This window comes from Panthera tigris, chromosome B1 (assembly GCF_018350195.1).
Source record: "Panthera tigris isolate Pti1 chromosome B1, P.tigris_Pti1_mat1.1, whole genome shotgun sequence".
Taxonomy (NCBI): Eukaryota; Metazoa; Chordata; class Mammalia; order Carnivora; family Felidae; genus Panthera; species Panthera tigris.
In genome coordinates, this window is record NC_056663.1 from 139,234,679 (window position 1) to 139,251,511 (window position 16,833).

Here is a 16,833-nt window from a genome sequence, read left to right on the forward strand (position 1 = left end):
TTTCACCAGAGTATCTGAGTTTATCAAGAAGAATTATGTCAAATAAATGCAAGGGGTAATTCAAAAATTCACAATTTCTTATCTTTTTTTCTTCCATTTACAACCTTTTATTGTAATTATAGATGCCAGCAAAGTGACTAACTTAAGGTTCATAGAGATTACATAATGTTAGAAATTGTAGATGTCTTTGAAAACAGAATGTAGTATAGCTTCTTTAAATGAAAGGTATTTGTTAAGGAGTGTAAACAGCTTAGAGAGTCATGTGGATTGTTGAAGAAGGAAAGTGAAGGCCGAGTTCAGGAACAACTCTTCAAGTGCAGTCCACACTGGGCTGTAAGGGAGCTGCCTGCCCGCTCTGTGGAGGTCAGGGAGGAGGTGGGCCAGGAAATCACCTAAAGAGTCCCAGATGCTGCCTCTTGCACACACCTTCTTTGCTGTGACCTGCACCAGCAAAAACGATACTTCATGCCATCATCTCTCCTCCTGAAACTTGGTTCTGATTCAAAGTCTGGCATAAGCATATATGGGTGGATTCTAAACCACAAGGAGACCTACCTGTAGGGCAGTTTAGGAAATGCCCACATTAAGTTTTTTCTAGCATGCAGAAAAACATGGTAGAGGGGAGTTAGATGTCCAGTGAGTGCATTCGTGATGTCCTCCATTTCAGGCAACTTTTTCTATTCTGTTTTCTTTGATTCTCACTTCTTCCCTAGCTGGGATGCTGATGAACAGCAAAATGACTAGAATTTGAAAATTGGAAGATGAATCAAGTTGTGTCAAGATGTGTCAAGGACTTATGAGAATAACTATTTTCCCATTTCCTAATTTGTAGCTTCCTTATCTGATGGTGAAAAATGTAGCTTCCACTATCTGTATTTAATTAATTTATCAATCCTTCTGTATGTAACCACTTTCTTGTCACCACTGCTATCTTCCCCCCAACACTGATTCCTTCATCCTGCAGGAATTCTGACATTGTCACCACCCTGCACCCCCACTCAGACTCTGTCACTCTGTACCTGGCTGCTGCATTGCCTGGGCACTTTCTACACCCTGTGGGTGGGGGGGGGGTAACATTTGCAAAAAAGTCCTCTCTATATTACTTGGGTTTCAGTATCCCCTGCCAGCCTGCTCCCTCTTCTGAAGCTCTCCTTACTCTGTTTGGGTTAAGCTCCACATCAAGCTGGTTCCCTTGTGCAGAATTCCTCTTCACACTGCTGGTTCTTATACCCGGCACTGTGCTACCAGCTGCCTTATTGCCCCACTCAGGTTCCAACATTCTGGACAGCTTGTCTTCCAGTATAGACTCTCTCCTCTCCTTTTCATGCTTTGATACCCTGCAGTGGGGGTGACATGCCTGCATGGAAGTCCATGCTTGGACTCCAGCTACTCCGCAATGACCATCCCTCTTGTACAGAAGTTCTTCTCTCCTCTCTTAGGCTCAGGAACCTCATATTGGACAGTGCTACGGCTACACACATGCACACATACACACTCAGAGCTGATCTCCTCACCTGGGCCATTCTCTGACTCCTCATGTTAGGTCACTACCGTCCCATGTGGACATTTCTCTTCTTCTTCTTGGGCTCCAACACCCCATGCCAGGCAAGCCCCTCCCTGCACCAGGAGGAAATTCCTCAATCTGCTTGGCTTCTGACACCCTGCTCTAGACTACTATAGCTCCTGTCCACACTGACACTGTTTGCTTGCACCCACCTAATGGCTTTCGGCCTGAATTGTTCTGTAAGGGAATGGAGAGGAAGAGAAAGAAGAGATCGAATTTGACACCTGGAACATGATGTCAGGTAACGGGGGCACAAATGAGGTGAGACTCAAAGGTGCAGTTGTATATATGATAGTACAGTGACTATCATGGTTCCTCTGGAGCCTAGTGTATGTGAGGGACTTGTCAGAGGTAAGGATAGAGAGCTAATCTGTGCTGCTGTTGTGGAGGGCCTTAAATCGTTTGGAAGTGGTCTCTCATTGGCAGTTGATTAATGTGATTGGCTTTACACTTCAGAAAATAAGTCACATTGAAGTGTGTAGGTGTAAGAAGATGGGATATGACTATAGTACTACTATAGAGGCATTCCACTGAGCACTGAAAAACTGATCTGGAGAAGGGAGACAGATACATGACGTTATCATTCCAGGACACCCTTCTGAGCCTGACCTAGTTTGTGAAGGTCTGACATTACACACGAAATAAGGCTTTCGTCAACCAAGCTGCCATGTCTCCTGGCTTTTTGTGGATGTTCTGGATGCTGTGGCTGCATCATCTAGATTCCTGCTTCAGAACTGAGGCACTCATTCCCCACAGCCAGGAGCTTGGCTGCTGACAGCTCCCAGCTGAGGTTCTTCTTATACTGGCCCTAAGCCAGAGGAAGCTGCTTTGCCCAAGGGTATGCTTCCTCTGTAGGGGCAGCCCACATTTAATGACTGGTCCGTAAGGGGACACAAACACTGGCCGCATTGCCCCACTCAATTCAGGACCATTGTAAAAGACCATTCCGAACTCCAGAGCTGCCACTGGGGTTGGCTGAGACTTCCTTGGCAATTGTGCCATGCTTCAACCTTCCCTCTGACCATCTTGCTTCCCTCACCCCTCCAACATTTTGCTCCTGAGAGCATGCTCCAGTATACATCCTGCATGCAAATCTCAGAGTCTCACATCTGGTTCTGGGAAACTGGATTTAAAATACACTTAATCCCAAATGCAGACCCTGTTGTCATACATAGAGATGTTAATTTAGGAGTAATCAAACCTTCCCAAAACATTTCCTTCACTCTCAGGAACTAGTTCAGATACTGGGGAAATCTACTTGTAATGACTGTATTCTATAAAAGTTAAATAAGCTTTGTCACCTATAGATACTGAAGATTTATTTTCTTCCTCTGAATCACTGTAGATACCATGTAATGAATCACTCCACATGTAATGTGGATATGAATCACTTCCAGTGTGGTACTTAACTTCCAGGAGAGTCATATTTGTCATTGTGGATGTCATAAAAAGATATTTACTGAAAACAATATAGATTATATGATTTAAGAAAAACTTAATGTTGATTTATTTTGAGAGAGACAGACAGAGTGTGAGTGGGCGTGGTGTAGAGAGAGAGAGGGAGACACAGAATCCAAAGCAGGCTCCAGGCTCTGAGCTGTCAGCACAGAGCCTGATGCGGGGCTCAAACTCACAAGCTGCGAGATCATGACCTGAGCCAAAGTCAGATGCTTAACTGACTGAGCCACCCAGTCGCCCCGATTATATGATTTTTTTTTTTTACACATACAGGATACGTGTATTTTATTTTACTTTCCTGTTTATTGTCATTTATTTGCCCTTTCTGTCAGTTGTTTGTGGGCTTTGGGGGAGATGGAAAAAACTTGGTGATAGCATATTGGAAAGGTGAACTCCTGAGAACAGGGAATATAAGATTTGTGCTTAGAACATTAATAGTTACACAGCAGATATCAATAAACATTAGTTAAAGGAAAGTCAGTAAATAAATAAATAGATAAGTAAGTAGACAAATAAATAAATAAATAAATAAATAAATAAATAAAATCTAACATGAATTCCATAGGAGCTCTGTAGGTAAAGGAGGTAGACAATGATAGTGAACAGTTTTAATTATCAAGTGTCAATCTCCAGCAAGTCTAACTGCATGATACTGAGTCTAAAATGTTTTTGAACTTATTAGCATATTTTATGTAACACGGTAATAGATTCTAACATGGAATTAGAAGTTTGGTTTGGTACAAATAGTAATTTTCAAACAATGGATGCTTGCATGGATTGTGAAGCAAAACACTTCAGCAGAAATCCAGATAATTTGATAAAAGAGAATTATTTTAGATTTGTGTATCTAAATACCTCAGTCTAACCTCTTTCTTTCTGCTTAGACGTCGGCATTCTGCATCCCATTCTTGATTTGGAAAGTTACACAGGGTCCCAGCATGTCTGTCATGAGGCAAAAAAGGTCAGCTTGAAACCTTACCTGGTAGCGTCCAGCTGACACACTGCCCCAGGGAGGCCTCTTACCTGATAGATGGGAACAGAGAGGGTTGCTGTCGATACTGCTCCTTCTTCATGGCCTTGTGAAATTCCCAAACCTTCCCTTGCTTACACTGTCCCTCATTATTGCTTGGAAACAGAGTGACCAACAGCCTCCTTTGCCATGGACCACCCCAGGGACTGCTCCAGTTTTAGCGCCGAAAGCCCTATCTCCTTGGACACCCCTCAGTCTGGGGCAAATCTGGACAGTTGGCTGCCTCCATAATTAATGACCTTTCCCTAATTTTTACTAGATGAAAGAGATTTGATTAATTGTTGGTTTCTGCTAGGTAAGGCCAATTCCCTGCTTTATTATAGGTCTTACATGAGCAAATGAGTGAAATGAAAAAAAGTTCCAGCACTGGGCTCAATTAATTACCCAAACAAATAACCAAAAGAATGGTAATATGCTTTAGTATTCCATCGGCTCTGCTGGTCTCATAGGAAAGAAGGACTAAGTAAGGAGACCTGAGGCGGTCCAGGGAATTTTGAGGAAGAACAAGTTTTAAGTCCAAGATGTTTTGTTTAGTGTAGGCCTGGACAAGATAGATCCTTAGATTAGTGTGTGCGGTCCCAGAAGATGAGCAGGTTATGAGTCAAGAAGCTAGGGGAAAGAAAGCCAATAAATGTGAGTTTAAAATACTTCATCATGAGGATAGAGTACATAGTTGGCATCCTGTCTCTTATTTCCTCACCTTCTGTCCCCTTTTAAACCAGTTGTTATTACTTTCTGTCAGATTTTTCTCCCAGGTTTTATTCAGTCACATACTGATACAGTATTAATTGCTAAAGGTATATCATACCTTTGATTTTATCTTGAATAAAAGTTGAAAATGGAGACCAGTTTTAACCAATGGTGAACACTAAAAACCTCGACAAGAGATGTTAAAAAGCTGTTAATACAAGTTTCCTGAAAAGGTCAGCCTGTTTCACCTTTGTTGTGGGAAGTCAAGGAGATTAGTGTATCTATAGTTGGACCCAAATGTGAAACAAAAGGTGATAGCAAATCCCTGGAGACCTGATGGCTACAGAGGAATTAAAATTTCAGAACCTCAAGAAAAGATGAAGCCAAGGAGGAAGGAAAGAATTAGGATTCTTTTAATACAGCCATCCCTTTCCTTAGACTTTCTTCTGGAGTTTAATTATTTGAACACAATGTGTTTATTTCTAACAGAAGGCTAAATGATCTTCCATTCGTTCAGTCAACCACTTGTCCTATCAGTACCCTCCCTACCCCAACAGGTAAGAAGTGGTAGATCCAGTGGATGGTCCTGGAATTTCCATCTCCAGGTAGCAAATATTTCCAGATTGTGGGTCTGTCTGTTTTTTGTGGGTTTTTTTTTTTAATGCTTATTTATTTTTGAGAGAGACAGAGAGAGTGAGAGAGCGAAAGAAGGAGGGGGAGGGTAAGAGAGGGAGGGGAACAGAGGATCCAAAGTGGGCTCTGCACTGACAGCAGAGAAATGCACGCAGGGCTTGAACTCACAAACCAAACTGTGAGATCATGACCTGAGCCAAAGTTGGACGCTCAACCGACTGAGACACCCAGGTGCTCCTGTCTGGGTTTATTAAAGCTTTTGTCCATTCATATCCCTCAGTTAAGCTGCTGTAGGGGCGATGGTCCAAGTACTGTTTTACTGTGCCCTGATACTGAAATAGTTCCTGACTGGCCTCCTTGCTTTCATTGTTGTTGCTTCCAAATACATTGTGGCATATCAGCCAGAAAGATTTTTGAAAAACATAGATCATAGTACTTTATCCTCTACCCCATCCCAGAGGCTAAACTCCTCTAATGGGCTTCTATCACACTTAATAGAATATAAATGTAATGTAATGTAAAATATCTGAATTGTTTATCACAATTTACAAAGCACCACATAATCTGCCCACAGCCTGCCTTTCTTACTTCATCTTTCCCACAAAGCTGTAGCCATACTGCTTTCCTTTCTGTTTCTTAAATGTGCTAAGCTAATGCCTATGGTGACCTGCAAAAGCTAGGGATTTCTGTTTTCGTTCTTGGAATAGCTGGCTGCCTTTTTTTAGTCACCTAGTCAGTCATTCCCTGTCATAATTCCATATTTGAAATCTCTGCAAACCACCTGCTAATATGGACATTTACTTACTTTTGTCTGCTTTTCCTTCTCAACCAGACTGCTCTTGTTCTGTGCCTTCACTGTAAGTCCTAGAACAGTGCTTAATAGATAGTTGGTACTCAGTAAACCTTTTTAAAGTGCCTGGTTTCTATCCTCAAAGAGCTTACAAATCTGGTTGTATATCGAAGGTAATGTAAGTGAAAAGTTAAATGCATATGACAACAAACGAGATGCTAAAAGGTAGTATATGATTAAGTACTACATGAACTTTTTATCATAAAGCATCGATTTAAATAAAATATAAAGGAGGAGGGGATACTTCATTTTCCCCTTTCATCATACCAGTGAAACTGCAAGTTCTAAAAGCCATTTTCAACAACGGGGAGGTCACAGGTGGAGGTGATGGGGAGGAGACGGGAGGAAGTGCAGAATCAGTAAGCAGAGAATGTGAGTGCCCTTGGACCTTCAGCCCCGGCCCAAGATTGACAAGGACGGCCTACCTTGCCAGGGGATGAAATTCTTAATTATTTGGAACTTGGGGGTAACGCCAGTTGGATGGAATATTTTGAGGTACAACTTTCCGCTCCTAACGAGTTCTGCGTAGGCTTCTCCTCCCTCCCTCCCCCCTTTCTGCCCTCCGCCCCGCCCGTTTGGCTCAGCAAGTTGAAACTACAAACCAGGTTTACAAAGAGGAAGTTGCCTTAGGGAGGTAGACCCGCAGCAAGTACAGCTGGCAGGGTACCGGCGGTAGTGGGGGTGGGGCGGAGGCCACCACCTCCCTTGGAATTGCTAGGCTTTGGTCTCGCAAACACAGAGTGTTTCTGCACAGCTGCTGAAATAGGCCAGGCCTGCAGGCTATACGGATATGTTTAGTATCTAGGGAACACTTGTTTTTGTAAACTCCTTTTACCCTTTCAAAATCTGGCAAACGTTAGTCAACTTGAACTCAGGCACGAACCCACAAGTGTGCGTGTGTGCTTTCAGATCAGGCCCCGCCCCCGCCCTCAGACGCAAGCTGACACACTGAGAGAGACCTGGCCAGATCTTGCTCTTGGCCTTGATTGAAGCGGCTTCCCTGGAATCGCTAGCCCCAGGGCCCGCTCTGCCTCCTCCCCTAAAGGGGACCGCCCGGCTGCGCCGCGCCAGAGCAGAACACTGGGAAGAAAGTTTGGAGCGCGGGCGGGGGGAGTCGGGCAGCCGGAGGAAGGGAACGAGCGGACGGGGATCTCCGCTGCAAGTTTGCGCGGCCGTCCCCGCGTCCCCAGGGCGCCTGCCCCGCCCGGCACTGCAGCCGCCGGACATCAGCGCTCCGGGCGGAATGGGGCTTCGGGTCGGGGTCCGCGGCTGCCCCTAAAGGCTCGGCCAGAAGCCTGGAGCGAACTTCTCCTGAGCGCTGTCGCCGTGGGCCCTCATTGTCTGCAGGAACTCTGCGGAGGGGGAGGACTGGATCGCTCTTCCACTGGGATTCGTCAAGAGTTCCGGCGGCAGCTGCGGCGGTTGCAGTGTCTCCCTTTGTCCTCCTAGGACCTCCCTCCCTTCCTCTCTCCCTCCCTCAGTCAGTTAGTGGGTCCTGCTGCCCCGGGCGCCGGCGCCCTCGCTGCTCGCTGGCCCCCACCCCAGGGTGCATCCCTGGTAACTCCTGCCACCTTAGCGTCCCCACCGAGTCGAGTCGAGGGGGCTGCGAGCAGGAGGCAGTCGCAGGCCCCTGGCCGCAGGATGGTGGCGGGGCTGTCCCTGGCCCGCAGTCCCGGGAGCTGGCTGGTCCCTGGGCTGTGGCTGCTGGTGCTCAGCTGTCCTGGGGGGCTGGTGAGCGCCCAGGAGCAGCCCTCCTGCAGAGGAGCCTTTGATCTCTACTTCGTCCTGGACAAGTGAGTGCCGGAGGGAGGTCCAGGGTCTTCTGTTGGTGGCACTGGATGAGCTGTGGCTGAGGAGACAGAGATGTGTGTGCTCTCTGGGGAGGGGTGTTGGAAACCCGAGGACGGGTGCTTTGTGCCCTGTCCAAAGGGCAAGCGCTTTCTTATCTGTGCCGGCTGTGTGTGTGTGCGTGTGCGTGTGTGCGTGTGTGTGTGCGTGTGCGTGTGTGTGTGTGTGTGTGTGTACGTGTGTGTTGTGGGCGGGGGGGAGGTGATCGTAGGAGCCCGGAGCTGCTGGGCTCTCTGGGGAAGTAGGGTAGTCACTGTTTGCCTGTCTTGGGGCCTCTTGGGAAATGGGAGCGTGTCTGTTTGGGGTAGCCGTCTGCATCTCTGTAACCCAGACGGGCTTGTTCCTCGCCGCCCCCCGCCCCCCCCCCCCCCCCCCCCCCCCCCCCGCCTTGTCCTTACCTCCTCACTGGCTAGTTTGCCTGGTCTTATCCTGATCACTGCGCTTTCATTGTGGCCAGGAAAACCTAGGGTCCACACACTCAGGGTGTTTTTCATTTCCTGTGAGGGGAGGTTGTGTTTATTTTGAAGAGTTGAGATCTACTCCAAACAATTGGGCAGGTGGTCCTAGAAGATGGCTTGATTTCCTTGATTCTTCTAGCACCTAAGTTTTAGCTACTGATACACTTATTTTGCTTGAAGAAGAGGTCAGGTTACCTTATGTAAATATTTTTTGTTTGTTTGTTTCTGTTTTTGTTTTTTCTGATCAGTTCGTTTTCATTTTACAGGTCTGGGAGTGTGGCAAACAATTGGATTGAAATTTACAATTTTGTCCAGCAACTTACAGAGAGATTTGTGAGGTATTTCTCCCACTTTACTTTTCTAGGTAGGGAGGTTTGAGGTGGAAGGAAGTAGACTGAAGTGTAAGGTATCCCTTTTTTGAAAACTTTTTAGGGAGAGTCTTTACTGAGATGTTGATTTTTCAGTGCCTCAAGATCATTATTACATACATGTAGTTATTAGGACAGCCCTTCAGTTCTTCAGGGCTTTTATCATCTGGATCCCAGAAATTTGGCTCAGGCCCTGGGGAAGCATCTTCAAATACTATTCCAAATGTCTTTTCCTTTCTGAATTTTCATCTGTTTTGAATTTAAGTTATGCTTTCTCATAATTTATCACATTAAACAAATTTTATGCTAATAGTATCCATAATATATTTTTCTTTCCACACAGTTCTTAGCATTGTAGAGGTCCTCATTAAGAAAAAAAAAAGTGTTGGTAAACTTCAAATGAACATGTGTTAATAACCCACTACCAGAAAAGGCACTTGTGTGTGTTTAAAGAAAGAGTTGTGTTTACCCAATGTGTGGGTGTGTGGCTGGTTTAAAATTTAACTGTTCTATATATGCAATAAGCCTTACTAGGAAAGACTGGTTTTCTCTCCTATAAAAAGCATAACTGCTATGAAATCCAGCTTACTCTCTTATTTAGAGGTAACTAGAAATTAGTGGCATCTCTGTTTAAAAATAACCCCAGGACACCAGGCTTTTGAGCCTTCTTTTTCTTTCTTTTTTTAAAGGAAAAAATGCAACGAGCAAATGCAAGTTTATCAAGATAATGCAAAGGACACAAAAAGGAGTGTATCATTAAATATTGCTTCTTTCAGTCTTGTTAGCCCAAATGTTTTCTGTAAAACAGGCTTGGATGATCAAAACATTTTGAAAGTCATGTTGCAAGTAACTTCAAACAATCTGTAGAGGCCTAGGCAATCCTTGCTTTCGGTTATTGGCAGCAGTAAACTTATCCCTATAAAAATGTATGCTTGTCCATGTTCAATCATCAGTCTCCTGCTTAAGAAGCCAAGTATAACACTCTCATTTCTGGACAGGGTCTGAAGTAAAACTGTCTAGGAAAGAAAAATAAATAAGCCCTATATCTTTAAATGTTAAAGGCAGTAGAGACAGTTGTTTATAAATTTTCTGATTTAATCTGAGAGTGCAGAACGTATCACACAGATTTTGATCGAAAGCAATGGATCCTTTCAATACAACGTTTTTAAGAAGTGGGGCCTTTATTTATTTGGTCTGGTTTGCACGTTGGAATTCTGTAATACACAGTTCTCTGGCTCAAATTTAGTTGCTTAGTTACTGACTCATAAAACATTGTAGGAAGTGAATAAAGGGTGACTGCTGAAGAGAATGACTTCAAATATGGATAAGTCTTTGAGATCATTCTGATCTTTAGTTTACAGATCTTTGTTTCCTATCTGCAGTTTCAGATCTTAGTAATAGTTGCATAGAGTGTCATGGAGTCAAGAACCATTACGTGAGATAAATGCCCAAGCTTAAAGGATGTAGCTAACTGGGGCAGGTGTTGCCATATAGAAATATGATGTTTGAGACTTGGGCAATTGAAAATGTCTAATCAAACTAATTGCTTGGTCTCTTTCACATTGTCCATGGCACTCTATAAGTATTCTTACTTCCAGATAGCTTTTGTTTGAACTCCTATCGTAATTGTGGTGATTAAATCAAACCAGCTGCTCCGTAGCCCTAAATATTGTTAATGACAATCACTCAGAAGGGTCTGGCTTCCTTTAAGGAGATGAGGTAGAACCAAGGGAAGAAGTGTTTTCTACAAAAGGATTTTACATTGGCCTAGAATTTATCTTTCTAGTTAGTCTCTTCCTTAAATGGCCCTATGGGTCATGGAGGATTGCTTGAGTGCTGAGAAGCACTGATTGAATCCAAAATGGCTTATGCAGTAATGTTAAGCAGAGTTAGTGTATCTATTTAGGGAGTTCTATTTAAAAGAAGCCTGGACCATCAGAGTCCGATTTTAACTGAGACTCCATAACTATATATCTGTATTGTATCAATATTTCTTTTAAAAATGTTTTAACTGCCTCTTTTCTTATTTTGCAGCCCTCAAATGAGATTATCTTTCATTGTATTTTCTTCTCAAGCAACCATTATTTTGCCATTAACTGGAGACAGGTTAGTGCATTATCATTTCACTGTAGGCTCTTAGTAGAGACTAATCTGGAAGGAATGATTGATATTTCCAAGTGGTGATTCGGGCCTCTCAGTGGACTCAAACAAATGCACAGACAATTCAGCTCTCTTCACTAATAGAAAGGAAAGGAGGTATGCGTAATATAAAAGACCAGATAATCTGAAAATCAATATCATTCGTATTGTCCATGGAATGTACAATGAAACCCAGATCTCTGCCTTAGTGGTGTATTTGCTGCTTTCTACCTCTCTTTTGCTATAAGTAGTTCTACATCTTTCTTGTTTAAATGTAATATATTAATCGACTAGGAATTTGCAGAACGTTAGGGAGGAGAGAGATACAGATCTCTTTGTATAATTACTAGATTCAGGAGACATCACAGATCTTCAGTCTTATGCTGAGGTCCACCGATGCTGAATATATTTATCCTTGTAAAGGAACTTGCTAGTTTTATTTATAATGTATATACATATAATATTATATATAAATTTATAAATATATAAAAATAAAATATATATTATATGTTTAAATATATATAAAGATATATAAATACAAATACAAAGATTATACATGTAAATGAAAAAAATATATAATCTTGTGAAAGCTGTGTTTTGCTTAATATGCAGATTTCTGAAAAGTTATACTTGAATACAGCTTTTTTTATAAATTATTTTTTTCTTTAAAAATGTCAAGAGAACATAATTCTTATTTGTTTGTTTCAATTTTTTATTTAAATTTTAGTTAAGGAACCATAATATTTAAAAGGACTCAGGGAAAGAACTTATTTATACTTCACAGAATTAATTTGGAAATTATGTTTATATATACATATATATATGTATACTTCTTTTTCTTTTTTTTTTAATTTATTTATTTTGAGAGAGAGAGAGCACGAACATGGGAGGGGGAGAGAGGGAGAGAGAGAATCCCAAGCAGGCTCCATACTGCCAATGAAGAGCCTGACGTGGGGCTTGAATACATGAACCTGAGATCATGACCTGAGCCAAAAACCAAGAGTTAGATACTCAACCGACTGAGCCACTTAGGTGCCCATATATATATATATATATACACACATACATGTATATACATGAATGAACTTATAATTTATTTGTGCTTTAAGTTTTACTTTTTCTGGAGAGGAAATAAGCTCTGTAGGTGAGGAGTCCAGCTTATGCCTTCAGTCGTCTCATCAATACTTTCCTTCCATACTTTCTTGTATGCATCTGTGTGCCATCAAGAGCCAGAGCAATAGTAGTCCCTTATAACCCAGCTACAATAGCTTTCTATACCTGGTGATTTAATACTCTTTGCCTCCATGAGAAGAAATTTTGTTCATTGCCCAGCTTAATTTTCAAAGAAACAGCTTTGGATCCAGATAGTTCTAATGGAGTCTATTCATTAAGAGAAAGAAAGAACAGTGTTAACACTTATGGGGTGCATATGCAGGGAAAAGCACTTAGCATAATGCCAGACACATAGTAGACTCTCAGTAATTGTCACCTGCATATGTTGTGTCAGGTTCTCTGTTAGGCACTTTACATATGGATCTTCCAGCACTTGGAAGATGAAGTGTAGTCATTGGTCAACAAAATTGGTATTGCTTAGACATGCGTGGAAATGGTTTAAATCGTTAATCTAAATTAGAGATTTTTCCTTTATCACTGGTTGAATCTAATTGAGGAAAGGAATGGGATAAAGAGGCTTCTATTTCAAGAGGCAGCATAAACATAAGCATTTTGCAGTTAAGAGTCACTGAACCAATGTACTAGCCAAATGGTCATGGACAAAATACTTAATCTCTTGATGCCTCAGTTTTGTCCATCTATTTGCGTAATGATGACAGTGATAATTGTGATAACAATATCCGCCTCTTAAGATTGTTGTGAGAACTAAATTCAGTGAATGTGGAGAATGCAGGACAGAGTCTGGTACGTTTGTATTCAAGAGATGAAAGCTTTGTTGTTGTGATTATTTATTACTATTATTATTGTTTGGATCTAGGGAATATGTAGTATTTTAGTGGTTAGTGAGGAATTATGCTTATTTAAAGGGACAATTGTCCTGCTTGAAAGGATTTATAATATTCTAGGAGAAATTTCAATAATGCTACTTGCAACTTATATACAGTTTGCTCCTTTCTCTATTAAATAGGGATACATTCAGTTTTTTATTTTATTTTATTTTATTTTATTTTATTTTATTTTATTTTATTTTTTTAACGTTTATTTATTTTTGAGACAGAGAGGGACAGAGCATGAATGGGGGAGGGGCAGAGAGAGAGGGAGGCACAGAATCAGAAGCAGGCTCCCAGGCTCTGAGCCGTCAGCCCAGAGCCCGACGTGGGGCTCGAACTCGCGGACCGTGAGATCGTGACCTGAGCTGAAGTCGGACGCTTAACCGACTGAGCCACCCAGGCGCCCCAGGGATACATTCAGTTTTAATGAATTGCACTATTTGTGACATGCTGAACTAGTATGGGATGGCAGAAAGTGCACTAAGAGGGCCTAGGTTACAATTACAGCTGTCCCATGTACTGATTTAGAGACTTGGGGCAAGTCATCTACTCAATGTGTCAGTTTTTATGTCCATGAACTTCGGATATAATTGGCCATATTTTTTTTCTCTTTTTGTAATTTTTATTATTGATTATCTGCTATTTTCTTAAGAGAGTTATGAAGGTCAAAATAAGACATTGCATAAAAAAGTACTTTGTATATCACAGGACAAAGGATATTATTTCTTAGTTGTTCTTTTACTAATTTTATTTTATTACATCAGTAACTTCTCAAATTTCTGTGGTTCTGTGTATTTGGATATAGGGTCACTTGTCATCTATTACACATTCTCTGGTATGTGGAAATCTTTCACATATTTAGGTGCAAAATCACTGAACAAATGTTTCCACTACTATTGTGGATCTTTGTTTCAAAGCCTAGAAATTGGAATTCTACATGTAAACACTCTTGATGTCACATATCACACTCACAAAGAGAGCCGGGTAAATGGGAAACATGGCAGATTTCACAATTTTGGTTCTGTTGCTCATAAATCTACAGTACAGTGATTATTATGAGAAGTACTGCTTTCATGTTTTTCAGAGTATTGCTAAATATTTTCAGTAGAGATGAATCAAGATTGGAAGGCAGTAAGTCCTTATGATAGTGCAGCATCTTCTTACGGGGTTTCAGCATGGGGGTCCACTACTATGCAAATACATGAATAGAATAATAAACTTGGCAAGAAAGGATCAGTCATACATTTTGCATACTCATAGTATAAAAACTTTACTCTTTTAAGTGTTTCAGTGAAATACTTTCTTCTTTTCTCTCACCCCCATGATTTTTGTCCTCTGTGTATCTGTTAGCCCATCCTTCCACCTACCTACTTACCTGCTTGCCTACCTTATATATGATGTACTGAGCATTATGGGCTCTGGGACCAACACAGAGATGAATAATCCAGTGTGTGTGAGAGGAAGGAGTGTGCACATACACATAAATAGCTCAGGGCTGTATCATAGGATCAGATAGGAGAAAAGTGCCATGTTGATTCAATATGGACAAATCCAGCCTCCCAATAATAGAGATTTGAATCAGGACTAATTTTAAAAGATATTTTTTTGCTATTAGGCTGCATAATTGGGGATGGTGAACCATGCTCACTTCAGTTCAATGTGATCTTAATGATGTAAAAGTGATTTAGTTGAAAACATTTAGTGAACAGTTATTATGTGCTAGGCAGTGTGCAAAATGCTTTCCATTCATTACCTCATTTCATCCTCATATTAATACATGTAATACATACTATTATTATCTTAACTTTACAAATGAGGAAATATCAGCTAAGAAATGTAATGTAGCTTATCCAAGGACATACACTTAATACGTGGGGAGCAGTACATTAGCCAGAATGCTCTTTTAAAGTATAAAGTAGAGCATGTCACTCTCATGCTTAAGGCAGTTCTAATGGCCTAGAACAGAAGGCACATGTCTCCTGGTGGCCTCAAAGCCCTACCTGATGGCTTTACCCAGTCCTCCTCTACAACATTGTGTGCCGCAGTTTAGCCCACTGATCTTTGCATTCCCTGAGGTGACTGAGCTTGTTTCCAGATTACAAATTTTGCTCTCCCTCTGCCCCAGAACTTCCCCTGGCCAGCTCATTCTTACCATTTAGGCACCATCCCATGTGCCCCCTTCTCTAAGACCCCTAGCCTACAGGATCAAGTCTACAGGAACCCTGGCCCTCCTCCCCAGAAATCTGTCACAATACTCTATTTGGTTATCAGTTTTTGAAATTGTTCTATTAATTAATTAATTTTTATCTCCATCACCCTACCATAAATTGTGAGAGAGCAGAGGGGTCTTCTTTGTCTTGTTCGTTCATATATTCAACACCAGAACAGAGCCTGGCACACAGTAGACGCTCAACAAATACTTGTTGAATGAATGGTTGAATTGGTCTGACACTAGAACCTGAATTATTAAGCACTGTCATATATTTTCTTTCTTTGAGAAATGAGAAATGATGACTTAGATTTTCTTTCCTATTCTTTTTTTTTTTTTTTTTTAATTTTTTTTTCCAATGTTTTTTATTTATTTTTGGGACAGAGAGAGACAGAGCATGAACGGGGGAGGGGCAGAGAGAGAGGGAGACAAAGAATCGGAAGCAGGCTCCAGGCTCCGAGCCATCAGCCCAGAGCCTGACGCGGGGCTCGAACTCACGGACCGCGAGATCGTGACCTGGCTGAAGTCGTACACTTAACCGACTGCGCCACCCAGGCGCCCCTCTTTCCTATTCTTATAGATCAGTTATAAACATTTCCAACTCTCTTTTTTTGAATATATTTTTTAAAAATTTAATGTTTATTTCTGAGAGAGAGAGAGAGAGAGAGAGCGTTCATGAGTGGGGGGAGGAGCAGAGAGAGAGGCGGACACACACTCCAAAGCAGGCTCCAGATTCTGAGCTGTCAGCACAAAGCCTGAAGTGGGACGAGAACTCACCAGTGGTGAGATCATGACTTGAGCCGAAGTTGGACGCTTAACCGACTGAACCACCCAGGTGCCCCTCCGATTGTCTTTTTAATATATTTGTTCCCCATATTAAAAATAAATCATATAATTGTTTGACCTGAGAAGTTTCCATAGGCAAACTTACAGAAAATTAAATAGAAGTCATTTGATTAAGCTTAGATAATATATACATTTCTGTTATTTAAAAAGATTTCTTCTAATTCCTTAAAATCTGAGTTAAAAATTTACTTGTAATAAAATAGCCCTTCATAAGAATTGGGAACTTATAAATTGATTCATTTATTTTGCACAGAAATTTGGCAGTATCTGTAGAAGGTTAGAAGGTTCCTATCAGCCATTCTACTTTTTAGGACCATGTTCCACTGAAATACTAGCACCAGTGTGCAAAGATAGGTATGTGCAAAATTGGACACTGCAGTGTCGTTCATAATAGTGAAAAACATTCAATCTAGATGCTTATCAATTGATACTGTAATTAAAACATATATATATAGAATGGGATACTATGTAGTCATTAAATGAATTGGAAAATCCATATATATTAACATGAAAATTTATTTAAGATACATTAATTGGGAAAAGCAGGAACAGTCTGCTAAGTATGATATTATTTTTCTAAAATAAAAACAAAAAATCTTTAACTGTTTTTATGGTGTGTGTGTGTGTGTGTGTGTGTGTGTGTGTCTGTGTGTGTGATCATAAATGCATGGAAAAAAAGTCTGGAAAATGTGCCACAAACTGCTAAGGACAATACTGTCTTCGCAGTGAGATTCAGG

The 16,833-nt window shown here is 41.4% G+C and overlaps 1 protein-coding gene across 1 annotated transcript in view; it reads left to right on the forward strand.

Moving 5' to 3' along the window:
* Positions 1 to 7,683: 7,683 nt before the first annotated feature.
* Positions 7,684 to 16,833, forward strand: part of ANTXR2 (ANTXR cell adhesion molecule 2) — a 149,543-nt gene continuing 140,393 nt past the window's right edge. Inside the window, exons 1-3 of the mRNA XM_015542150.2 lie at positions 7,684 to 8,018; positions 8,798 to 8,869; positions 10,934 to 11,005. Coding sequence (XP_015397636.2) covers positions 7,867 to 8,018; positions 8,798 to 8,869; positions 10,934 to 11,005 — 296 coding nt within the window. The 5' untranslated portion in view covers positions 7,684 to 7,866. The remainder of the gene's footprint in view (positions 8,019 to 8,797; positions 8,870 to 10,933; positions 11,006 to 16,833) is intronic.